At 46.2% G+C, this 25,875-nt stretch overlaps 1 protein-coding gene across 1 annotated transcript in view; it reads right to left on the bottom strand.

Annotated features, from left to right (window-relative positions):
• The window catches only part of FAM161A (FAM161 centrosomal protein A), a 111,502-nt gene that overhangs the window by 8,368 nt on the left and 77,259 nt on the right, over positions 1–25,875 (bottom strand). The window contains exon 4 of the mRNA XM_029593696.1: positions 12,801–12,900. Coding sequence (XP_029449556.1) covers positions 12,801–12,900 — 100 coding nt within the window. The remainder of the gene's footprint in view (positions 1–12,800; positions 12,901–25,875) is intronic.

Below are 25,875 nucleotides of genomic sequence, written 5' to 3'. Positions count from 1 at the left end.
ATCCAGCGAGCTGTGTAGCAGTGACGACAAAGAGAATCGGATAAAATTACACAATGGGTTCCATATTAGGTGCTACAACCCAAGAAAGAGATCTAGGTGTCATAGTGGATAACACATTGAAATCGTCGGTACAGTGTGCTGCGGCAGTCAAAAAAGCAAACTGAATGTTGGGAATTATTAGAAAAGGAATGGTGAATAAAACGGAAAATGTCATAATGCCTCTGTATCGCTCCATGTTGAGACCGCACCTTGAATACTGTGTACAATTCTGGTCGCCGCATCTCAAAAAAGATATAATTGCGATGGAGAAGGTACAGAGAATGGCTACCAAAATGATAAGGGGAATGGAACAACTCCCCTATGAGGAAAGACTAAAGAGGTTAGGACTTTTCAGCTTGGAGAAGAGACGACTGAGGGGGGATATGATAGAGGTGTTTAAAATCATGAGAGGTCTAGAACGGGTAGATGTGAATCGGTTATTTACTCTTTCGGATAGTAGAAAGACTAGGGGGCACTCCATGAAGTTAGATTGGGGCACATTTAAAACTAATCGGAGAAAGTTCTTTTTTACTCAACGCACAATTAAACTGTGGAATTTGTTGCCAGAGAATGTGGTTAGTGCAGTTAGTATAGCTGTGTTTAAAAAAGGATTGGATAAGTTCTTGGAGGAGAAGTCCATTACCTGCTATTAAGTTCACTTAGAGAATAGCCACTGCCATTAGCAATGGTTACATGGAATAGACTTAGTTTTTGGGTACTTGCCAGGTTCTTATGGCCTGGATTGGCCACTGTTGGAAACAGGATGCTGGGCTTGATGGACCCTTGTTCTGACCCCGTATGGCATTTTCTTATGTTCTTATGGAAGATGGAAGACAGGAAAGATTTTAAAAGATAACAACTGGAGAGTGCTAAAAATAATCAACGAAAAACAATAGAGTAGCGAGACAAACAGAGATTTATCCTAGGCGATTATTAACATAATATGTCCTGTGGAAGGAGGAGAATGGGGAGGTGAGCAGGGGGGGGAGGGGGGGTGGTGTCAGGGCAGGGACTGGAACGGGGGGGGGGGGGGGAGGAATTGGGAAGAGGTCGGAGGGTGAGAGTCAATGTTGGTTGATAGAGGTTCCTTCAACGGTAAGCTTGTGTGAACAGCCAGGTTTTCAGTTTCTTTCTGAGGGAGAGATGGCATTGTTCCTGGCGTATATCTGGGGGAAGCGAATTCCAATGGAGCAGACCCACTGTCGAAAGTGCTCGCTTGTGAATAGAGTTGTGGACCGAGGATTTGTTGGGGGGGGGGGGGGGCCTTGAGCGAACCTTTGTAGGCAGTTCTGATCGGCCTGGCGGAAGTATGTAGTTCGAGAGGGATGGCGAGTTGGAGTGTGGATTGCTGGTAGACGGATTTGTGGATGATGGTGAGAGCCTTGAAGAGTATTCTATATTGGATGGGTAGCCAGTGTAGGATTTTTAGGATTGGTGTGATGTGGTCCTTACAACGTGTGTTTGTGAGGATCCTGGCCGCTGAGTTTGCAGGATCTGTAGAGGTTTAGTAGAAGAGGCAGGGAGACTGAGTAGTAGAGCGTTACAATAGTCGATCTTTGAAAACAGTATGGCTTGAAGCACTGAACGGAAATCCTGGAAGTGTAAGAGCGGTCTTAGCTGCTTCAGGACCTGTAGCTTAAAGAAGCATTCTTTGGTTGTAGTGTTAATGAACTTTTTGAAATTCATTCTAGAGTCAAGGGTGGCCCCAAGGTCTCTAACCTGGCTTGCTAGTGGAATAGTTGCATTGTTGGCGTAGGGGTTGTTATCGCTAGGGGAGATAACCAGGAGTTCTGTTTTGGACATATTAAGGACCAGGTTGAGACTCGAGAGAAGGAGGTTGATGGCGTGTAAGCAGTTGTTCCAAAAATTTAGAGTAGAGGAGATGGGGTCCGAGATGGGGATTATGATTTGCACATCGTCCGTGTATATAAAATGTGTGAGGTTGAGGCTATTGAGTAGCTGGCATAAAGGGAGTAGATATATATTGAACAGGGTAGGGGAAAGTGAAGAACCCTGTGGTACTCCTTGTTTTGAAGGTATGGGGTGGGATTCTTTGTCATTTATTTTAACTTTATAGTGCCTGTTGTTCAGAAAGGATTTGAACCAGAGCAGTGCAGAGCCGGAGATGCCTATTTCCATTAAACGGTTGATGAGAATAGAATGGTTTACCGGGTCGAACACCGCGGAAATATCGAGTAGGGCTAGAAGGTAGGATTGTCCCTTGTCAAGGCCCATCAGGATGTTGTCCGTTAAAGAAAGAAGGAGGGATTCAGTGTTTAGGCGTTTCCTGAATCCGAATTGAGAAAGGTAGAGAATATTGTGAGAGTCAAGGTAGTCTGTGAGTCGGATGTTGACAAGCTTTTCCATTAGCTTGGCTATAAAAGGTAAGTTTGCAATGGGGCGGAAATTTACAGGGTTGGCTGGGTCCAAGTTGGGTTTTTTTAGTAAGGGTTTCAGCGAAGCAATTTTTAAAGAGTCAGGGACAGATCCTTGATTGAGGGAGCAATTTATGATGTCAGCCAGAGGTTTAGCAATGGTGTTAGGAATGGTGAGAAGGAGTTTGCTCGGTATTTGGTCCAATGGGTGTGAAGGTGGTTTCATTTTCTTGATTATCGATTCTATTTCCAGAGATGATGTAGGTTCAAGAGATTCTAGCATCTGTTTGTGGATGGTTGGTGAGGAATTTTGGCTTGTTGGTTGTGAGGGATTTGATGAAGTGTTGGAAGTTGCCAGAGGGGCAAGTAGATTTTTGATTTTGTTGTCAAAGAAGATTGCCAACTCTGTAGATTTGTTTTGGGCTTCTTCTTCTGGGAAGGTAGGGGGAATAGGGGTGGTAAGGGCTGCAACATATGAGAACAGAGTTTTTGGGTCGTATAGGAAGCCGTGTATTTTAGGGATCAGCACCTGTCCCTCTAAGAACTAGAGGGGGACAGGGTGGTGGGATACCTGAAGGTCCTGGTCTAGGCTCCGAAGGAATCGTAGGAATTATTGGAGGCACCGATGAAGGCATCGAAGGCACTGGCGCAGGCATCAAGGGCATCGATGGATGGCTTGGTGGCGCCGACGGGCGTATCGGCACCGATGGTTGGATTGGTGGCGAGGGACGTATTGGCATCGATGACTGGGGCAGGACTCCGGATGGAGGGATGCGGAATAGTGTTTCTCCTCCCGATGACAGAGTAAGTGGAGAGGGTACAAAAGCCATCGGTGACCCGGGGTCCATCGGTGGAAAAGCGGCAATGAGCGCTTCCATCCTGGATAGCAGCGGTGCCAACGCTGCCGGAATCGGGTCGTGCTCGGTTTCACAAGCGGTACCGGTGTCAGTGACGGAGGAACCTGGAGTCGTTGCATCGCCTTGTCGATGGCCTCCTGAAACATCTGGTCCAGTTCTTCTCGGTGACCTGGAGCAAGCAGCCCCGGCTCCGGAACAGAAGAAGGAGGCAGAGGCATAGCCGGATGGACCACCGTTAAAAGCGCAGTCGCGGCTCCTGATCCCCTGTCCGGTGAGGGTTGCCTCGGTGACCTGGTCGCCGAAAAGGTCGGTGCCTTTTCTGGACGGGGTTTTTTCAACGGTGGCTCGGACGATGGCGAGGTCGATGACTTCGCTCCCTCGATGGTCTGAGACTTTCGATGTCAATGTTTCTCTCTGCGATCCCCTCGGTCCTGAGGGGGAGTAAAGGGAGTTGAAGGCCAAGATGTCATCAATGCTGGACGGTCACCGGCCGATCGTCGATACTGGCGCAAAGTTGACAGTGCTGGTTCGGACGACGTCGATGCAGTGGACGGAGTCAGGGTTTGAGCACGGAAGAGAAGTTCCATCTTTTCCATTCTGGCCTTGCGACCTTTTGGTGTCATTAAGGCACATTTGGTGCAGGTTAGGACATCGTGCTCTCGTCCAAGACACATTACACAGACTTTATGGGGGTCTGTGATAGACATGGTGCGATTACAGTCCCGGCACCGATGGAACCCAGATGCCATGGCAAAAACTTCTCTCTTGCCTTTGGATCCAAGGGATATAAACCTGCCAAGGTGTCCCCTTCCCCCTCCTTTTAAAGCTTGCCTCTGGCGCACTCCAATCAAGGTCAATCAACTCTTGAATTGCATCCAGGCGGGGAAAGAAATATGATGTTTTGCCACCCCAAGCATCTTTGGAGTCCAAGATAACAGACCCAACAACTCATCTCTATGAAAGAAACGGAGCAGAGTTCTATGATTCTCTAAATCCAGGAGAATTTCCCCTTCCTCAAGGGGGGGTGGGGAGAAATCCAAATCATTGTCAGTGTTATCTTGATCCACATCCTCCCGAACATCAATAGGAACCGCAGACAAGTGGGGACCCCAAGTATGCAACCTTGATTAGGAGGCATTGCTGGCTCTGAAGGGCCCTATTGCAGAAAAATCTATAGTCCCTGGAAAAATTCCATTCAGGCCAGAAGATCCAAGCTTGTGAGTGGGGCCTAGTCAAAGGCTATTAATTAAGTTGACTTAGAAAATAGCCACTGCTATTACTAGCAACGGTAACATGGAATATACTTAGTTTTTGGGTACTTGCCAGGTTCTTATGGCCTGGATTGGCCACTGTTGGAAACATGATGCTGAGCTTGATGGACCCTTGGTCTGACCCAGTATGGCATGTTCTTATGTTCTTAATCCGCTGAGCCTGCACTGCCTCATCTCACTAAACTCCCCAAAGATATGAGTGGGAAAGTACTGATCACCAACGCTAAGGTAGGAAGAACCGGTAAGGAGAATATAGGGAAAAGAGAGCATCCCTACTCTTCCTGCAACATTTTTTTTTTTTTTAACCTGAGCTCAGCCCTCCCTGGCTACAGGCAATTAACGGGTCTCTGGCTATGGGGAGAGAGGGCAAAAGCCTTCAACAACGAGCTCTCAGCCTTCAACCACAAGCCGCTCTCAGCTTTCAACCACCTGGTTTTTTTTTAAGTCCTTGCCTGAAAAGGCTACCGGACTCAAAGCCCTCAATTGAGGGAGGGGCCCACTGGTATCACCTCCGGAGGCAAGCAGTGCTATCCACCATCTCGTTTTCTCCTCAAAATCTTCTCTTCTTTCCTTTAATTTTTTAATTTTTCACTATAAGCAATCCCCAGTAGGGAAATGCATGCCTACCATCTGCTGGAGATGGAGAATACTGGTGGGCTGATGGCGCAGGGCTATATGTCTGTGACTTCAGCTTTTACTCTGTCTCCATCTGCTGGTAGATGTGCATAACCCACTTGTGGAGATCTGCCTACCAGAGTGCAGAGGAAGTTATACTTGTGAAAACTTCTGATTCAAGTACTTAAACTCAGTCATATCGGAGGTAAAATGATACAGAACGTATACAGATGCACTGCATTCTTCTTACCTTACCCCGAATTATGACACAGAGTTAACTGTTAGCTAAACAGAAGGTGGTCAGACTTATTATACCTTTGGTTTTATGTCAACCTGCTTACCGGAAACACTTTACGGTAAGCAAACATGCTTTTTCCCGTCGATAGCAGGGCTGAATTAGCCATGCTGTCATGGGAGTCCCAAGCTCCCAATCACGTTGTTTTTGATACATATGTTTGTACGTGATCTTTGACAGTGTGGCTGTCACCGTGGACAGGAGGATAAAGACTGCAGGATTGCTTGCCCTATCTTCGCATCCGTGGCTGCTTGTTGATCAAGGCAGTAGTGAGATGTGAAGGTATGGAGCGATGACCATGTAGCTGCCTTGCAAATGTCTATGGGTTGCACATTGTTTAGGTGTGCCAATGAGGCTGCTACTGCTCTGAGTTGGTGAGCTTTAGGCTCCTGTAGTTTCTGTTTGTCGTAACAGAATTTGATGCACTGCGCTATCCAGCTGGAGATGGTGCATTTAGTCACTGGTAATCCAGGTGCCTTTGGGTCATAGGAGACAGAGAGTTGAGAAACACAGGAGTCAGAGTTTGTCCTTTCTTTGTAGTATGCTAAAGCTCTTTTACAATCTAGTGTGTGCAGTAGTTTTTCCCTATCATTTGCATGAGGTTTAGGGAAAAAGGTGGGTAATTCCATGGTCTGATTGAGATGGAATTGGGAAACCACTTTTGGTAGGAAGGAAGGGTGAGTTCGGAGAACTACCTTTTGGTGATGAAATTGCAAATATGGAGAATAATGGACCAAGGCCTGCAATTCACTAACTCTCCATGCTGATGTTATTGCAACCAAGAATACCACTTTCCATGTGAGGTATTTAATATGTGCTGAGTCCATGGGTTCAAATGGGGAAAGCATGAGCTATTCCAGAACTATGTTGAGGTTCCATGGAACTGGTGGCTTAGATCGGAGGATGAATGTGAGTTAGCCCCTTAATGAAACGAGATAGTAAGGGGTGATTGGATATAGGAATATTGTTAACTGGTCTATGATATACTCCTATGGCACTGAGATGAACTCTGATGGACGATGTTGCTAGACCCGCTGTATATAATGTATGAAGATAATCAATGAGCAACTCAGGTGAGCAGTCTAATGCTGGTATACCTTTGGAAGTGCACCATGTAGAGTAACGTTTCCATTTATAGCTATAATTTTTCCTCGTTGAGAGTTTCCTGGATTCTAACAAGATGAATTGTGCCGAGGTGGAAACTCCCTGTTCTGTTAGAAGGAGCCTCTCAATCTCCACGCCGTCAAGTGGAGAGATGAGTGTAGCGGGTGTAGAAGCGTCCCTTGATCTTGGCAGAGAAGATCCTGGCGATTCGGTAATCAAATTGGATCCGTGATGGATAGTCTGAGAAGGAAACTGTACCACGGTTGCCTTGGCCAAGCCGGGGCTATGAGTATCAGTTGAGCTTTGTCTGCTATGCACTTTTGAATTGTTCTTGTTATGAGTGGTATGGGAGGAAAGGCGTATAGGAGGCCTGTCGTCCACGGGATAAGGAAGGCATCTTGGGCGATCCTGAATTGGCTTGGTCTTATCGAGCAGAATTTGGGAACTTGAGCATTGTTCTCCATTGCAAAGAGATCTATCGAAGGCGTCCCCCACTGCATGAAAATGTCTTGGGCTATTTCTGTATTGAGTGCCCACTCGTAAGGATGAAAGATGCGGCTTAGCTTGTCCGCTCTTGTGTTTGCAACTCCTGGTAGATAAGTTGCCTGGAGATGTATGCAATTTCGATGAGCATGTTCAAAGATTGTCAGGGTCTCCTTGCAAAGGGACCATGAACCGGACCCTCCTTGTTTGTTGATGTAAAACACTGCAACTTGGTTGTCCATGTAGATCATGACCTTGCGTCCTTTCAGGTGGTCTTGGAATACTTGTAATGCATTCCGAATCGCTCTGAGTTCCAATAAATAAATTTATTTGCAAGTTTTGTTCCGAGATTGTCCATAACCCTTGTGTTTCGTAAATCTCGAGGTGTGCACCCCAGCCCTTGCGAGACACATCTGTGGTTAATACTGCGTTGTGAGGAGGGGAACTGAACAATGCTCCCTTGGACAGGGTGGAGTCCAGGAGCCACCATGTTATGTCTTTTCTCATCTCGGAGGTCAACGATACCTTCTGTGTCAATGGTTGCGAGTGTTGTTTCCATTGACGTTTCAAGCCCCATTGCAGGCGTCTCATGTGTAGCCTGGTGTTGGGAACCATGAAATTCGCCGCTGCTATGTGGCCGAGGACTACTAAAACCTGTCTCGCTGAAGGTCTTTGAGTACGGTTCAAGGTATGTAACAGAAGACAGAATTGTGATATTCTGTCACTTGGTAGGTATGCCCTGTTGCACGTAGTGTCCAGGCATGCTCCTATGAACTGTAACTGTTGTGTTGGTTGCAGGTGTGATTTCTGAAAATTGATCACCAATCCTAATTCTTGCAAGCATTGTATCATTCGATGGAGGTGCTTGAGTAAAATGTTTGGAGTTGGGGCGATTATGAGCCAATCGTCCAGATATGGAAAGATGGTTATACCTTGTTGTCTGAGATATGCCACCACCACTACCATGCATTTGGTGAACACCCTGGATGTAGCCGGAGAACTTTGTACTGGTAGTGTTGATGCCTGTAGCGAAAGCATAGGTTAACGCCACGAGGATGGATGGATTGGAATGTGTGTGTAAGAATGTGGAGCACATCCAATCGTTGGTTTGAATCAGAGGAAGGATTGATTTCAACGATACCATTTTGAATTTCTCTTTGGTGAGAAAGTTGTTCAATTCCCTTAGGTCTAGGATAGGGCGAAGGCTACCTGACTTCTTGGGTATGAGGAAGTATGGGGAATAAAACCCTACTGACTGGGTTTCTGGGTAAATTTGTTGAATTGCTTGTTGTTTGCGTAGCAAAGCAATTTCCTCCCCCAGTTGTGGTTGGAAGTTGTGAACCTTGAAAGTGGAAAGATGAGGTAATATGGGTTTTGTGACAAATTGGAGTTGGTAGCAGTGACGTATTATCTCCAAAACCCATTGATCGGATGTTATTCTCTGCCAGGCAGGAATGAATCCTGCCAGGTGGTGCTTGATGTTGTGGTGGTGGCTGGGTAATTAAAAAGATGAAGTCGCTTTCACTGCAGTAGCCAGCTGTTGTACCTGCTGTCTCTGGTACGTGGTTTACCTCTACGTTGGTTTGAGGTATTCTGTTGTGGAGCAGGACGCTGGTACGCAGGGTAAGCCTGTGCACGAAAGGACTGGTAAGATCTATAGGGTCTCCTGGTAAACGATTACCTACGAGTAGATCCAATATAACGACGTGTGGTCGAATAGTTAGGATGTGATGTTAATGATTGTACTGCTAGAGCTTCTTCCTTCTGTGTCCTGAAATCGTTCTCCGAACAGGTTATCTCCTGTACATGAGAGGTTTGTTAGTTTTTTGTGCAAATCTTCACGTATCAAACTTGAGCGTAACCATGCTAGTCTGCGGGCTGCAATGGCTGTTGCCGATGCCCTAGACGTTGTTTCACATGCTTCATAGATTGACCTCAAAAGGTGTCGGGAACACTCTTCCATATCATGAAGAGGCGGAGGTATGTGATCCGCAGTCGAGGAAAGCATACCTTTTATAGCCTGTATGCACTCATATAGGTATTGTACCATGTAGAACTGATGGTGCATAATTCGGGCATTCAACATTGATTTATGGTATATTTTCGTGCCACACTCATCTAAATATTTGTTGTCTTTCCCTGGTGGGTATGAGGAATGCGACTTTGTTTTCTTAAATCTTTGCATCGCCGACTCTACTACAATTGAAGTGTGAGGTAATTGTGGTATAGAGTACGATGATGTTTTCCTCATACGAAATTTTATGTCCGTCTTCCTGGAAACAGCTGAGATTGCGTAAGGTGTTTCCCAGGATTTCTGTAAGACTGAATGCAGGAGTTCTTGTGGTGGAAGAGATGTTGGTTCTCCTGGAGTATCGAAAATCTTTAGGAGGCCAAGAGTTTCTTTTTGAACCTCTAGATGCAGTATTGAACCTAATTTTTCCAGAAATTTAGGGTATGTAAGGTCTTCCGGAGGGGAATATGGCTCCTGAGGTTGTTCCGGCAGATCTGATGGGAATCCCGTAGATGATGATGGGGATGTTTGCGGTGAAGGAGAATCAAAAGATATATCCTGGTTATAATTTGGTGAGGCTGGTCGGTTTGCTATGGGAGATGTTGGAGGCGCCACTGACTGCTCTCTATTAGTCTGTGTCTTATGTTCCGGAGAACTGCCAGAAGCAAGATTAGTCATTTTGAATAATGACTGCAGAGATTCATAAAATCCTGCTAAGGATTGGGACAATTGAAAAAATGCCTCTTTTGTATGAGGGGGCATTATTGTACGACCATCTGGTTCTTGTGACTCACATGCTTTAGGTTGCATTGGAGTGTTGTGAGGTAAAGGATTGGATACTTTATGGTCTTTCTGTTTTTTGTCGCATATCATGTCCATCGAATCCTCTGAAGCTGTAGAAGCGTTAGAGGAAGCAACTTATATTACCTCTGTATGGGAGAAAGTATTTGAAGCTGGTATGTGAGATGATTTAGAAGTCGAAGGGCTTACTTCCCATGTTGCACTCCTCTTTGCCGACCTTTTGTGGTGGTAGTGATGTGAGTGCTTATGATAATAGTGTGAGGATGAGTCTGTATGACTTCTACGTGAAGACTGTGATCGCTTTCTGCGTTTTATTGTAAACTCTGTCGAAGTAGCTCTCGAAGAGAGGGAAGTACTCGAACGAGGTGGGTTATTGATGGAGAGGTGGAATGAGACATTTGTGAGGGTCCACGTCGTCTCTTTAACTCATGGTGTAGTACATGAGAAGTGTGTTCCTATGTCTTGTACGCAGATTTGGATTTGTGCGCGGATCTAGACTTGTGCATAGATCTTTCTATGTCTGTGCGCGCCAAAGTTATCGACGTCGATGTCTCCGGCGCCATGCGCACAGCCATGTCTGGTGCTGGGCACGCAAGTGTTGTCGGCGCCGTGCGCGCAAGTGACTTCGGTGCCGTACGGGCAGATTTTTCCTTCATCTCATGCACAGGTGTCTTCGGCGCTCTGCATGCAGAAATCGTCTGTGCCGTGCGCGCAGGGTCCTTCGGCGCCATGCGCACAAGTGACTTCGGCGTCATGCGCGCAGAAGTGTTGTGCGCTGATAGTTCTTCAGGCGCAGAAGTGTTATGCGCCGTCATAGTTTTATGCGCATAAGGCATCTTAGGCGCAGAAGTCTTAGGTGCCGCGATTTTTGGCGCCAGTGTCTTTTGCGCCGGCGCTTCTGGCTCTATGGATTGTTTGAAATCCGATGGCCTTTGTCGGATTGCCACGTCCTAACCTCCAAGATTGGAGGATTGAGGATCCCACGAAGATGCCCTCTTTTTTGAGAGAGCCGGTAAAACTGCAGGGCCAGGCGGCGAATGAGCCTCCGATGGCTCTGGTGAGGCAAAAAATTCCTGAAGCCTGTAAGCCCGTTGTTTCAGGGCTCTCGGAGACATCCTCGAACAAAATTCACAATCTTTACGATTGTGATCTGGCCCTAGGCATCGGTAACATCGGTCATGTCCATCCGTGACCGACATTACCTTGTCACAATTACAGGGTTTAAAACCCGATTTTGACATTTTTATTTAATAACGCTGAGGAGAAGAACAGCTCTGCATGCGAGCCCGTGCGCGGAAAGAACAGACTAAGGAGATTCCGTTACTTTCCTGCGCGGGAATACACGCGCAGCCGCAGAGAGCAAAGCTCTGATCTCTGCTTTGACAAGCTCTGCCTCCCGGACCTGATTGACAGATCCCATGACAGCATGACTAATTCAGCCCTGCTATTGACGGGAAACAGATATGATACTCTCAGGCACCTGTTAATAAGGAAAGCAAGCAAATTATGACTTAGTGAGCCCCTTGTGGTCTTATAAGGACAGACAGCCATCACCAACCACCTTTAATATCCTACAGCAGTATTCCTAATCTTTTCAAGTCCAAGGCACACCTACATTAACAAAAATGTTGTGTGGCACACCAGACTCCACGGAACAGGCAGTGCTGACATGGAGAGGACTCATATGGGCAAAAGAAAAGCTAAAGGAGTACTAAAAGCCTCATCAATCTCTCTTCCAAATTTTAAAACAAAGAGAGAGAGGGAGCAGATACACATATGAATCCATCATGATGGACCTACCCTCTTCAGAAAAGGGTAGGATAAGACAGCTTGGGTAGTTACCTTGGCTGTCACATGTGGCTGCTAGAGCTTCTTCACTGCTGCTATTCCCAATACTCTGTCACATCCAGTGCTCAGTGCACACTTTCCCCATCTCATTCAACCTGAAGATAGGACAGAGACTGGAAGACTCAAAGGAGGTAGTTAAGATAAGGTGCTGTGTGCAGCACAAAGTGTGGCCCAGCTATCCATGCCCTACATACTGCCCATTAATTATCACATGCTGGGGCACATGCTGTAACAAGGAAGAGGAGGCATACATGATTAAACATGTACACATGTTCTCAAAAAGGAGATCCTCAGGTTTAACAGCTATCACTGGTGTCTTGCTGCTGCAAGGTACTAAGAGCAGAGCCAATATGCTGGTCTGGTTCTGAGCTTCAGGCAGTGGCGACTTATATGGCACACCTAATCAGCTCTAAAACACACCAGTGTGCCATGGTGATTGGGAAACACTGTTCTACAGTACTACAGTTTCATTTTTTCCAATTAGGATATGAACTTGAAGCCTTCAGACCAAGGAATCAACTGCTGAACTAAGGGAGCATTTCCTCACAGGAGATCCTTATCTACCATAGACTTGTACTTAGCTCTTCATATTTTAAGCATCTAGTTGTTTATTAGTCAATTAGGTTCTAGCTTAATTAGATGACCCCTACTGGTCTATGGCAATAGCAGCCTTCAGGTGCAGCTACCAGTGGGTTCCCCTCCACATTTCTAAATACAGTACAGCTATTGTAGTTATAGACCACAGGCTGAGAGATAGGGACAAGAGTTTCATCAATAACCAGCACAGGTTTGCTTTTAGCCAGTCATTCTTATAGCTGTGAACACTCCCTCTATAGTATCCTTAACTGACTCTAGGTTCTGAAGCTGGGTTCAAGAAATCAAATCTAGGTCTTCCACTATGCCTTCATGCTGGCCCCTTTGATTCTATTCTTATTTTTCTTTTGGCAAATCAAACCAATATGAATCTCAACCATGTTTATATAGTGGCATGAAAAATGAATTTGAATTGGATCCTGGAAGTCAAGAGAAGGCATACATAAGCAATTAAAAATGACCAAGGAAACGATGGAGGAAATTAGAATAAAATATATTTAGACAAACCTGAGTGACTCTTTCAAGTAGTAATGGCCTCTTGATCACTCTCTCTTCCATTTCTTCTAGCTCCTGTAAGTACTCTTTCTTTCTCTGCTTTTCAAGTTTTCTGTTTTTAAAAAGTTGCACAAAATGGGAATATGCATATAATCACACATACATTTCCTATACTTTTTAGTTTATAGGGCATATTAAAGAAAAGCAAAATTTCAAACTCTCTCAATTCACAACAAAGAGATGGTAACTCACAGCGGTGCACAGGCGCACATATGTGCTTGTTTGTTGGCCCATGCTCAGGGATGCAGCCATTTTATAACGTATGTGTGTATATGCGCGTATGTTATAAAATAACCTGTGTGCACATGTGCGTCCAATTTCAAGTAGGCATGCGCCTGTGCACGCAAATGCCGCTTCTACGCATAAGTGTGTGTGTGTGGGGGGGGGGTTTAAAAGACACATGTGCCAACACTATTGCCAGTTTTCCCAGTTCACTCCTAGATCTTACAGTTAAGGGATAGGACTTTTAACCCCTCTAGGTTAAAAGCCTCCTCCACCCCCCTTTTTAGCCCCCGACTCTTAAAACCCTCCTGATCTGTTTAGATTTTTTGTTTTATTACTATAGTCATTCATAGCAGAAGTAAAGTTACGCAGCAGGGAACCCGCAAGCACACACAGTGCGCGCAAATTTACGCAATAATTACAAGTTACAATCCAGAAATGCCCCATGCCCCGCTCCTTTTTGGGAACTTTTCGTTGATGTGCCCAGCAGCAAGCATGCGAGTATCCAGGCGGCTTTTAAAATCTGCTCAGAGTATGCCAGCCCAACATATTCACGTATCCCCTAATTTCGGTGCAGGTCAGGCTTTTAAAATTGACCTTTCAAGTTTCTCAGTACTAAATCCAAGGTGAGTGGTGAGACTGGGATTTAGTTATGCAAGTTTAGGAAAGCTAAAAACATTTTTCACTTTCTAAGTTTGTATATTTTTTATGCTGTCTTGAGCTGTACATCAATTGCTCAATAACCAGTAGTTCAAAAAATAGGTTCATAGCATGCAAGCACCTTGAATAATTAGCATTTATATAATACATTTTATGTAAACAGAACCTCAACACATTTTATAATAATCATATTTCAATCACTACTAGAGTGGGCAGTCTTGTTACTAAACAGTGTGTTTGACATGTATATAAACTTGAAAAGGGGAGGGAGGATTACTATTATTCAATTACAACTGAGTTAACAAAGGCATATGGTGGGCGCGCCGATGTAATAAGCCATGCTGAGCCTACCATGGGTTTTTTCAGTGTTAACGTTGCCCAGGTATGTAAAAAGGGCTTTAGCATAGAAAAAAAACCTGTGCTAAAAAACCCGCAGTAGGCTTAGCGCATCTGATACAAATTGAACGATATTACCCTGTGATGCAAGGGGGCACCCTAGTGGGAAGGCTGCCTAGCATATCTCATACTCCAGGAGGAAATTTAATGCTTGCTCAGAGGCAGGTGTTAAACTTCCCTCAGGCCAGCAGACAATAAAAGCAAGTTTGCTTACCGTAAACGGTGTTTCCGTAGATAGCAGGATGAATTAGCCATGCTGTCATGGAAACTGTCCTTCAGGGCCCAGGAGGCGGAGCTTCAGAAGTAGAATACAGAGCTTTGCTCTGTGCGGCTGCACCCTGCTTTCCTGCGCAGCAGAAGAGATTCTCCTCAGTCTGTGATTAAGTAGGATTCCTGCCTGCCTATCCAGGGAGGTGGGTGGGTTAGCATGGCTAATTCATCCTGCATCTATGGAAAACACGTTATATGGTAAGCAAACTTGATTTTTTCCCGTTGATAGCAGGGCTGAATTAGCCATGCTGTCATGGGAGTCCCAAGCTCCCTATCATGCTAAGTAGCACATCACACACCACGTTCTTCACCAGTTCAAAGGATATTTCCTGAGTCCTAGTACACCAGGTAAATCTCTTTCTTTTCATTTTTTTTTTTTTAAGCATGATCTTGGTGGTGGATAGTGCAGACTAGGATTAATGAATGACAGAGTGTAGTACGACTTTGCCCACAGCCGCATCCGTTGCCGTCTGTTGATCTATACAATAGTGAGAGGTGAAAGTGTGTAAAGATGACCATGTTGCCGCTTTACAAATGTCAACAGGCTGGATTCCACATTGGTGCGCCACCAAGGCCACCATCGCTCGTACTTGATGTGCGTTCGGGGTAGAGGTTAGGACTACCTTCCGCTTGTGGTAATAGAACTGGATACATTGAGCAATCCAACTGGAAATAGTTTGTTTTGCTACAGGAAGCGCTGGAGCATTTGGATTAAATAAGACGAACAATTGTGATGCTCTGGAAGTCGAGTGTATTCCAGATTTGTAATAAGCCAGTGCTCTTTTACAGTCCAAGGTATGCAGAAGTTTCGCTCTATCATTACAATGCGGTTTAGGAAAAAAGATAGGTAACTCTATGGCTTGATTTAAATGGAATTACGAAACCACCTTTAGCAAAAAGGAGGGATGAGTTTGCAGGATCACTTTGTTATGGTGAAATTGCAAGTAGGGGCTGCATTGCACCAGTGCTTGAAATTCACTGACTCTTCGCGCTGACGTTACCGCACCCAGGAAAACCACTTCCATGTGAGATATTTGTGCGCTGTTGATTCAATTGGCTTCGAATGGCGGTAGCATAAGTTGTTCCAGGACAATATTGAGATCCCAGGATACCGGTGGTTTGTTGACTGGAGGTCGCAATCGTATGAGACCTCTGAAAAATTTGACACCATTGGATGCCACCGAAATGGGTTGACCTCCGTGCGGTCTATGGTAGGCTGCTATAGCACTGAGATGTACTCGAATTCAATAGGTGGGCAGACCAGCTGTGTATAGGGTGTGGAGATAGTCCAATAGTGTCTCCGGCGAACAGTCTTTGGGTTTGGAACCCATGAGTGAGACACCAGTTGCCTACCGTTTCACTGAAATGTAGTTACGGGTTGTGGATGGTTTTCTAGAGTGTAAAAGTATGTCCTGAGCCGCCATGGATATACCCGCTCAGTCAAAAGGAGCTGTTCAACCGCCACGCCGTCAAGTGGAGGGATGCTTGCATTCAGATGCAAGAGCATCCCTCTTCTTTCTACTTGAGGTGGTAGTGTGAATGGTTCGTCTATGGACAGATCGAGAGGTAAATGTACACGGTTGTCTGGGCCAAGCTGGTGCTACTAAAAATCATCTGTGCCGCTTCTCGTATGCACTTTGTATAGTTTTCGTGATGAGTGGAATTGGGGGGAAAGGCATACACGAGAGAATTCCGTCCATGGAATCAGGAACGTGTCTTGCGCTACTCTGTGATTGCTGTTCCAGACAGAGCAGAAGCAAGGACTTTTGCGTTGTGTTCTGTAGCGAACAGATCTATTGAGGGTGTTCCCCATTTCCAGAAGATGGTTAATGCCACCTGGTGATTCACTTCCCATTAGTGAGGGTAGAAAATCCGACTGAGCCTGTCCGCTCGGTGTTCACCACACCTGGTAGATATGTGGCCTGTCCTGTATACAGTGCCGATGTGCATGGTCCAGAATCTGAATCGTCTTCCTTGACAGCATCCAGGAACCGGACCCACCTGTTTGTTTATATAAACATGTGGCCACTTGATTGTCGGCTATAGACCATGATCGTCGTCCCTGGAAGATGGGGGAAGGAACGTGCCAATTGCATTCTTGATCCCTCGGGAGTTCCAGCAAGTATGATCTGTAGGAGCTGTTCCTGTGGGGACCATAACCCTTGAGTCTGCAATGTCCAAATGCGCTCCCCATCCTCTGTGGGAGGCATCTGTGGTCAACACTGCATGTGTGTGGAGGTGGGGTAGACAATGCTCCTTTCGTTAGTGTTCTGGTTTTCAACTCCAGTCCAAATCTTTTATCATTTCTGCAGTGAGGGATATTTGCGTTGCGAGGAGGTTGTGAATGTTGCCTCCACTGCCTCTTCAGTCCCCTTTGCAAGCGGCTCATGTGTAATCTTGTGTTGGGAACTGTATAGATGGCTGCTGCCATGTTGTCCCAGGACTGTGAGAACTTGGCGTGCCGTCGGACATGGTGTTAGGTGGAGAGATCGTTAATAGACGACCCATCTCTACTTCTCCTGTCTTGAGGTAGAAATGTTCGTGTCCTGATGGTATCCAAGCGTTGCGCCAATGAATTGAGAATCTGCGTTGGCTCAAGAATGGTATTTCTGGAAATTGACTAGTATCCCCAGACGTTCCAAGCACTGGAGCGCTGGTGTAGATGGTGGCGGAGCATTCGGGATACGACGCCACTAACAGTCAATCGTCCAGGCACGGAAAAATGAAGGATGCTCATAGTTTCCGTAGGTGCGCCACCACTACTGCCATGCATTTGTGGAAACTCTGGGGGCCGCTGAGAGACCAAATGGGACGACCTTGTATTGATAAATGTTGGTTCTGAAATTGGAAGGAGAGGTATCGCCACAAAGAGGGGTGATTGATATGTGCAGGTACGCATCCTTCAGATCAATGGAACACATCCAGTCTTTGGGTTTGTAGAGTGGTAGAATATTCTTTAAGGATACCATCTTGAATTTCCTTCTTGGATAGTGTTTGTTGAGCTCCCGGAGATCTAAAATTGGTCGGTGACCTCCTGTCTTTTTTGGAATGAGGAAGTATGGTGAATAAAAACCTTTGTGTCAAGCATACGGTGGAATCAAGTGGATTGCTCGTTGTTTCTGAAGGGATAGTATTTCTTCCCGTAGTAGTGATTGATGTGGATGTTGTATTTTGCAGACAGGATGCGTGAGTTGAGGTTTTGTCACAAACTGTAGCTGGTATCCCCTTTCCACTACTTCCAGAACCCACTGGTCTGATGTTATATTCTTCCATTCGACTAATCGAGTCATGATTCTGCCCGGCGGATATAGACGGGGTAGTGATGGCAGTATCTCTAAAAAGAGGACGTGGTTTTTGGCGGAAGACGTAGCCTGTTGAGTTCTAGGGCATTGCCCTCGTGGCGGCCCCTACGCTGCTGTGCTTGATTTTGTGGTTGTTGTTGAGCACGCTGCGGTTGAAGTCGATATGAAAGGTACTGTCACATCGGCCTAGCCGGATAGGCCTGTCTGCATCCTGGAGTGGTAGTATTTTCTTTGTGATGAGAATCTGGATGGCTGGGTCAGACCGCTACTGGCCTGTTCCTTTAAGTTTGCTACTGTCTCTTGGAATTATCCCCAAAGAGATTATCTCCTTTGCAAGGTAGATTGGCAAGTTTTGAATGTAGGTCTTCACGGATGGCGCTAGAGCGAAGCCATGCAAGCCTTCTCGCTGAGGCGGATATGCGAGAGGAAGTTTCAAAAGATTCACAAATTGTCCTTAATAGGTGTCGGATACCTTCTTCCATGTCATTCAGTTGATGACTAGAACTCGGTTTGTACAGATGCTTCCGATCCCGGAACATTGGTCTTCATTTGTTGGACAATGTAAAACTGATGTTGTTGAATGCGTGCAGACAACATTGCTCCCTGGAAAGACTTATTATTTATTTATAACTTTTATATTACCAAGGTTCAATTAACAAGATTAATTATCACTTTGGTTTACATTACCAACCAGCAAAGTTAACAGAGACAAAGTCTTGTTTTACAAAGAACAGGGTAGAAATAACCTGGAATAAACAATGAACAGGGTAGAAATAATTTGGAACAACATATTCTGGATAAACAGAGTGGGTGAAGCAAGTATAGAGGAATTGGGTCTGTATAACTTGGGCGAAAAACAGGGAAAATTGAGTAGGGGGGACTTTGAAGGCCTAAAGTTGGACAGTGTACCATGATGCGGATAAGAACCAGGGCTGAGGTGAGTAGTTATGGAAAGGCTTGTTCGAACAGCAAAGTCGTAAGTCTCTTCTTAAAGGTGATTGGACATTGTTCCAGCCTCAGTTCAGGGAGGGAGCAGGTTCCATTGCTTGGGGCCCGAGGCAGATATAGCTCTCTTACTGAAGGAGGTCTTGATGGTGGTTGTTTGAAGAGTTCCTCTCTGGGCAAGTCTAATTGGGCGGACCGAGGTGTGGAGTTGCAAGGAATTGTAAGATCCAAAGGAGTAATGTTGTGTATGGCTTGTGTGAGTGACTGTTCATAGTTTATTGAAGGATTCTAACTTATTGGTAGCCAATGTAGATTCTTTAAGATTGGAGTTATATGGTCCCTTGTGTTGGATTTTGTGAGGACCCTGCCGTGGCGTTCTGTAATAGCTGGAGAGGTTTTGAGTGCGATATCAGGCGTCCTGTGAAGGAGTGAATTACAATAGTCTATTTTGAAAATATAATGGCTTGCAAAACTGACCTAAAAATCGTGGAAATGGAGAAGGGGTCCGGTAGGCCGTTTTAGAACTTGGAGTTTGAAATAACACTCCTTTACTGTGTTATTGATGAGCCAGAGAGAAGGTCATTGGCTGTCTATGATTACCCCAAGGTTTCTTACCTTGGGAGAAAGTAGGGGACAATAGGCTGTTGAGCATAATTTAGTGGTACACTTGCGGGCAAACTTGTCAAGGAGCTTTTGATCCTTACCCGGTGGGACCTAGGCATGCAGCTTGGATCTTTTGGCCCTCTGCATCGCCGATTCCACCACCAGTGAGGAGTGTGAAGAAGTTGCGTGGAACCGAATAGCAGGGATAATTCTTCATTCTAAACTTTAAATCTGTTTCCTGGTACGGCCAGAATGGAAAATGTGTTTCCCACGATTTGTCAAGGACTGAATTTAATTCTTATGCGACGGCAAGAATGTCGGTTCAGCCGGTGGTACATCAAAGATCTTGAGTAAATCTAAGGTATCCGCTCCGAGGATCTTGCAGCTTCAGTATTTCCAGATTCAACAGCGATCCAACCTTTTCCAGGAACTTTGGATAGGATAGATCCTCCGGAGGAGAGTATGGTTCTGGGGGATCATCTGGGGGATCAGATGATCCCCCATGGATGAGGACGGTGATGTTTGAGGGGAATTCGGGTCCGTTGCATACCCAGGTTCCTGGTCAACGTGTACAGGCACCGCTGGAGGAGGTGTTCGCTCCTTTGTCAGTGGTGGTGTTGTCTCCTCCAGTGAGGACAATGGGGACGAATGTGGTGCTTCACTGCCCGCTGATGAAGTCGGCATGTCAAACGACACTTGCATGACTCCGAAAAAGTCAGAGAGGGCAGCGAAAGCTACATAAATTTTCTCTTTTGTCTGAGTCGGCATTTTTGGCTTGGAGTCGGGTCGGGGCTGGTTGCGACGGTGGCAGGGTGTAACCCATGAGGAGACTCAACTCTTCTCTTTTTCCGGTACGGTCCCTGTGGGACATTCGTCAGTCAGGCCATGCTTGGACGATTGTATCAGAGCAGATCTGACCGATGAGCAGAATGACCGTTAAGAGGAATGGGATGTGGTCCGCCCTCGTTCCTCCCTGATGGTAGGCCTTCCCTGAAGAATGACTACTTCTGGAAGAGCCTTTCCCTGCTCGGGACGTGGATGAGTCGAGGGTCTATCATAGGCTGCGTCCATCCCGACACATGGTGCAGCGATCTAGACCCCGGTTGCATCGTGAGCAGTCCAGATGTCCTGGCTGGCGCTCCATGCGCTTCTCTCGACACCTTATGAGTCGTTGCCGGCGCCGATTGCGTCGCTACCGACACGATGTGTGTCGTTCCTGGCACTTTATGCGCCGATCTCGATGCTTCTCTTTGGGAGTGCTTCGGCCCCGTCGCTCCCGATGCATGCATCGATGTCGACGCTAGCGAAGTCAATTCTGGCGCAATTTGCATTGATTGTGGCGGCGAGGGAATCTTCTTTGACGCTGCTGACGTCGGCCTCTACGCTGGCGTCGACAGTTCTAAGCTTCGGCGCATTTGAGTAGCGTCGCGTCGGGCGTGTGATTCAGCGTCCCCCGTCTTTGACCGCTTCTCAGTCATGAGGAGCCCCCTCTGACTCTGGCGATCGAGACAGGGACAGGCCTCTGCACTTTTTTTAAGGCTTTGTTGCGCCGTTTGTCGTCCGACTTGCAGCCTTCTGAACCCCCAGTCCTGGGGGTGCGGGGATCGACGGATGCTGACAGTCTTACCTTCGGGCCAGATTCCTTCACTGCCCCCGGAAAGGAATGGGCCTCTGAAGGTGGGCCATGGGATTCAGCTGGCACTGTTTGAAGCTGCTGAATTTTCTGAGCTCGCTGCCACTGAGCTTGTGGCGACATCCGGCCGCACTGTGGACATGAGGCCTGCATATGGGTAGGCCCCAGGCACCGGTAGCAGAGATCATGTCCATCGGTGATTGATATGATCTTTACACAGGTACATTTTTTGAACCTGGAGGGCCTGGGGGGAGTCATTCTTTTTCTGGCTGAGAAGAACCACAAAGCCCCGCGTGCGATCCCGCATGCGGAAAGAAGAGACTGAGGAGAATCTCTTCTGCTGCGCGGGAAAGCAGGCGCAGCCGAACAGAGCAAAGCTCTGTATTCTACTTCTGAAGCTCCGTCTCCTGGGCCCTGAAGGACAGTTCCCATGACAGCACGGCTAATTCAGCCCTGCTAACAATGGGAAAAGGCGTGAATAAATTAAGATTAAGTGGCTGACACTTAATATCACCAACTGGCTGTCAGTGAGGGAACAGCCCTGCTAGAGAAGGTAAGTTTTTCTTTGGCAGGGGTTCCTGGGTAGAGAGGGAGAATTTAGGAGGCTGGGGAGTTGGCATGGATCTGAGGAGAGTGAGAGGGGCCTGGGAAGACCACTGATCCTGGAGTTGCAGTCCGACTTCCTTTTGGATCTGCCGCCAACTTCATTTAAGGTGAAGCAGAGAAAAAAGATGGAAGGAAGGGCTGGGAGGATCCCCAGACCCAGACTGCCTGGCTTCACTTTTATGAGAGGTAGTTCTACATGCTGAAGAGGTCAGGGAACTTGGGTTTGTTTTTTTGTCTTTTTAGTGCAGGATAGCAAAGAGACCATGAGTCAAAAAAAGCATGCTTTTTTTTTACTCCTGGTCTGTTTGCAGGTCAATAGTTTTCTGAATCCCATGGGGACCGTGTTTCTTTAATGCTGGCATTAAATAAAACCCATGCTATCTGATTGCTACCCTTGCTAACTGATTTTATCACAACAGCTCCAGGAGAGAAAGCAAAATTGCTTACCTTGTAATAGGTGTTATCCCAGGACAGCAGGATGTAGTCCTCACATATGGGTGACGTCACCGACGGAGCCCTAGCGCGGGAAATCTCTCTGTCAAAGTTTCTAGAAACTTTTGACTGGCCCTGTGAGGCCACTGAGCATGCCCAGCATGCCATGATATTCTCTGCCACAGGTGTCTCTCTTCAGTCTCGTATGTAGCAATAAGCTTTAGCAAAAAATAAAATAATAAAAGGTATGAGGCCCAACTCCACGGGGTGGCAGGTGGGTTCTGTGAGGACTACATCCTGCTGTCCTGGGATAACACCTATTACAAGGTAAGCAATTTTGCTTTATCCCAGGACAAGCAGGATGCTAGTCCTCACATATGGGTGATTAGCAAGCTAGAGGCTGAGTCATTTTGTAGTGAAGTAGCACTGAAGTATTGTTGTTGAAAATGAGTCAGCTGAAGATCACAGCAGATTGGATGTAGAAGGAGTTGGGATTAAACTGGAAACAAGTTCTTTAAGACAGATTGTCCATAGGCTGAATCTTGTTGTCCTTGCTTGTCCAAACAGTAATGAGCTGCAAAAGTGTGACGAGAACTCCATGTTGCTGCTTTACATATGACAAGGATTGGCACTGAACGATAATGTGCTACTGAGATTGACATTGCCTTCACCGAATGTGCCTTTACTCGCCCTTGGAGAAGAAGGCCTGCTTTTTCATAGCAAACTGTATGCAATCTGTTAGCCAATTGGATATAGTATGTTTCCCACTGCCTTTCCTGGTTTGTTTGGATCATAAGATACAAAAAGTTGAATGGATTTTCTGTGGACTGCAGTGCGGTTTATATAAAATGCTAGTGCTCGCTTACAGTCCAAGGTATGTAAGGATGTCTCTCTTGGATGGGAATGGGGCTTTGGAAAGAATGTGGGTAAAACTATGGATTGGTTCAAGTGGAATTCCATAACTATTTTGGGAAGGAATTCTGGATGAGTACGGAGAACCACTCTGTCATGTAGGAACTTTGTATAGGGTGAGTACGTGACAAGTGCTTGTAACTCACTAACCCTTCTAGCTGATGTAATGGCTATGAGGAAGAGTCTTCCATGTGAGAAATTTAAAATCACATGAATCTATGGGTTCAAAAGGGGAATGCATGAGTCTTGTTAAGACCAGATTCAGGTCCCATTCTATGACTGGTGGCCGAATTGGTGGTTTTAGATGCATTAAACTCTCATAAACCTACTGACAAGGGTGTGTGTGAAATAGGTGCATCTCCTACCTTGTTATGGTAGGCTGAGATTGCACTTAAATGTACTCTTACAGATGAAGTCTGGAGACCAGAGTCTGAAAGGTGGTATAAGTACTCTAGTAGAGAAGTAGTGGGGCAAGCAAAAGGGTCAATTTTTTTCTGCCTACACCACAAAGTAAACCGTTTCCATTTCAAAGAATAGTTCTTACTTGTGGAAGGTTTACGTGAAGCTAGAAGCACTTGAGATAGGTTGGTGGAAAGATTGATTGGCTGAAAGATCAAGCTTTCAACATCCATGCTGTCAGGGATAGGGATTGAAGGTTGGGATGGCGCAACCGACCCTGAGTTAGAGAGTGGGAGCTACTCCCAGACGAATTGGATCCCTGACTGAGAGGTCTAGAAGTGCGGGAAACCATACTTGTCGAGGCCAATATGGAGCAATGAGTATCATGGACCCCTTGTCCTATTATAGCTTCACTAGAGTTTTGGTTATGAGCGGTATTGGAGGATACGCGTATAGAAGGCCTGAGTTCCAAGGACGAGCAAAGGCATCCTTGGCTGGCTGGTTCTTCTGTTTGTGTAGAGAACAGAATATGTCCACTTTGTGATTCAATGTGACGCAAAGAGGTCTATTGTCGGTTGACCCCAACTTGAAAGATCCTGGGCTACTGAGGGATCCAGGGACCATTTGTGGTTGGAATTGATGACTGAGGCGATCCGCTAGTACATTTTGAATGCCTGCCAGATAAGTGGCCCGAAAACATTGAGTGTGTTAGGGCCCATGCCCAAATCTGTGCAGCTTCTTGACAAAGGAGATACGAGCCCGTACCTCCCTGTTTGTTGATGTACCACATGGCTACTGTGTTGTCCATTTGGATTAGAACAGTCTTGTGTGAAAGGCAGTCCTTGAACGCATGTAGCGCATAACGTATAGCTCGAAGCTCTAGGAAATTTTTTGAAATGTTGCTTCGAGGTTTGTCAAGTCCCTTGTGTTTGGAATTGTCTATGTGAGCTCCCCAACCCAAGGTGGATGCATCTGTAGTTAAAGTCATCTGTGGACTGGTTGCTGAAAAGGTAGGCCTTTGCGCAAGTTGTCCATGTTTGTCCACCAAAGTAGAGATGATCTCAGTTGGTGGGTCACATGAATTGGATAATGTAGTGGTTGAATGGCTTGGATCCATTGTGAGCTTAAAATCCATTCGGTAACTCTCATGGCGAGCCGTGCCACAGGAGTGACATGAACTGTGGAGGCCATATGGCCTAGTAAAGTTAGAAACTGATGAGCTGTCGTTTGTTTCTGTAAGTAAATGGATCTTGCTAGTAGAGTAAGTGTCTTTGCTCGATCTACAGGTAGAATGGCCTTTGCTAGATTGGTGTTCAATTCTGCTCCTATGAATTGAAGCAGGTGAGTTGGCGTGAGATGGGATTTTTGATAATTGATGAGAAATCCCATGGAGTGAAGTAGGGCAATTGTTCGAGTCAGAGAAGTGAGAGCTCCTTGCTGAGATTGACTCCTGATGAGCCAGTCGTCCAGATATGGGAAAACATGGACATTTTCCTTGTGCAAGTGTCCTGCTATTGCTGCCAGACATTTGGTGAAGACTCTGGGAGCAGATGCCAGTCCGAATGGCAGAACTCTGTATTGGAAATGTTGATGGCCCACCATGAAGCGCAGATATTTCCGATGAGGAGGGAATATGGGAATGTGAGCGTAAGCATCTTGAAGTCCAGAGAAGAAAGCCAATCTCCTGTTTGAAGTAGTGAAGCATGGTGCCTAGAGAAACCATCCTGAATTTTTCTTTTTTCAGAAATTTGTTGAGATTTCTGAGGTCTAGGATGGGACGTAGGCCTCCGGTTTTCTTTGGAATGAGGAAATACCGAGAGTAGAATCCTCTGCCCTGCTGAGTCCGGGGCACTGGCTGTACAGCCCTGGCTCTCAGAAGGATGGATAATTCTACTTGTAGTTGAATTAGTTGAGAATTTTGTTGTGGGAAGAAACTTGGTGGAGATTCTGGAGGAATTGAGAGGAAATTTAGTTTGTAACCTCGAGAGACTATGGAGCGTACCCATTGGTCTGATGTTATGTTTAGCCAATGTGTATAAAAGTAGAATACTCTTCCTCCCACTGGCAGGTCTGGTCGAGGATTTAGGGGATGGACTTGCTCTCTGGTCTGTATTTCAAAAGCCCGCTGCTGGGCCTGTCTGTGCAGGAGGTTGTGGGCGAGTAGGCCTAGGCTGTCTGGCCTGGGACCATTGTTGTGGTCTAGTTGACCTACCCCTAGAAGTTTGCTGGTAGTATCTTCTTGGCCTATAGTAAGGATGTCTTGTTTCTCTAAGAGGTAGGTGGCGAGAAGATTGTGTAGAGGGATCTTGTGGTATTTGAGACAGTTGACGTAAAGTCTCTGTGGTCTTTAAGCTGTTGTACTGCTTCTTGGACCTTTTCCCCAAACAAATTGTCGCCGACACATGGTAGGTCCACAGGTTTTTCTTGGACCTCAGGCCTGAGGTCAGAGGCCTTCAGCCATGCCCATCTACGGGTGGTGATTTCAGCTGCTGCTGCTCTGGAAGCCGTCTCAAAGTTGTCATAGACCGCCCTCACCTCATGCTTTCCGGCTTCTAGGCTTTTGTTGACTATGGCCTGTACTAGTTCCTGGAATTGTGAAGGCAAAGAATAATAAATTCCTCCATTTGCTTCCATAGGTTCCTCTGAT

Source organism: Rhinatrema bivittatum, chromosome 3 (assembly GCF_901001135.1).
Source record: "Rhinatrema bivittatum chromosome 3, aRhiBiv1.1, whole genome shotgun sequence".
Classification (NCBI taxonomy): domain Eukaryota; kingdom Metazoa; phylum Chordata; class Amphibia; order Gymnophiona; family Rhinatrematidae; genus Rhinatrema; species Rhinatrema bivittatum.
The sequence above is the reverse complement of the archived record's forward strand: the minus strand, read 5'-3'. Positions and strand labels throughout refer to the sequence as shown.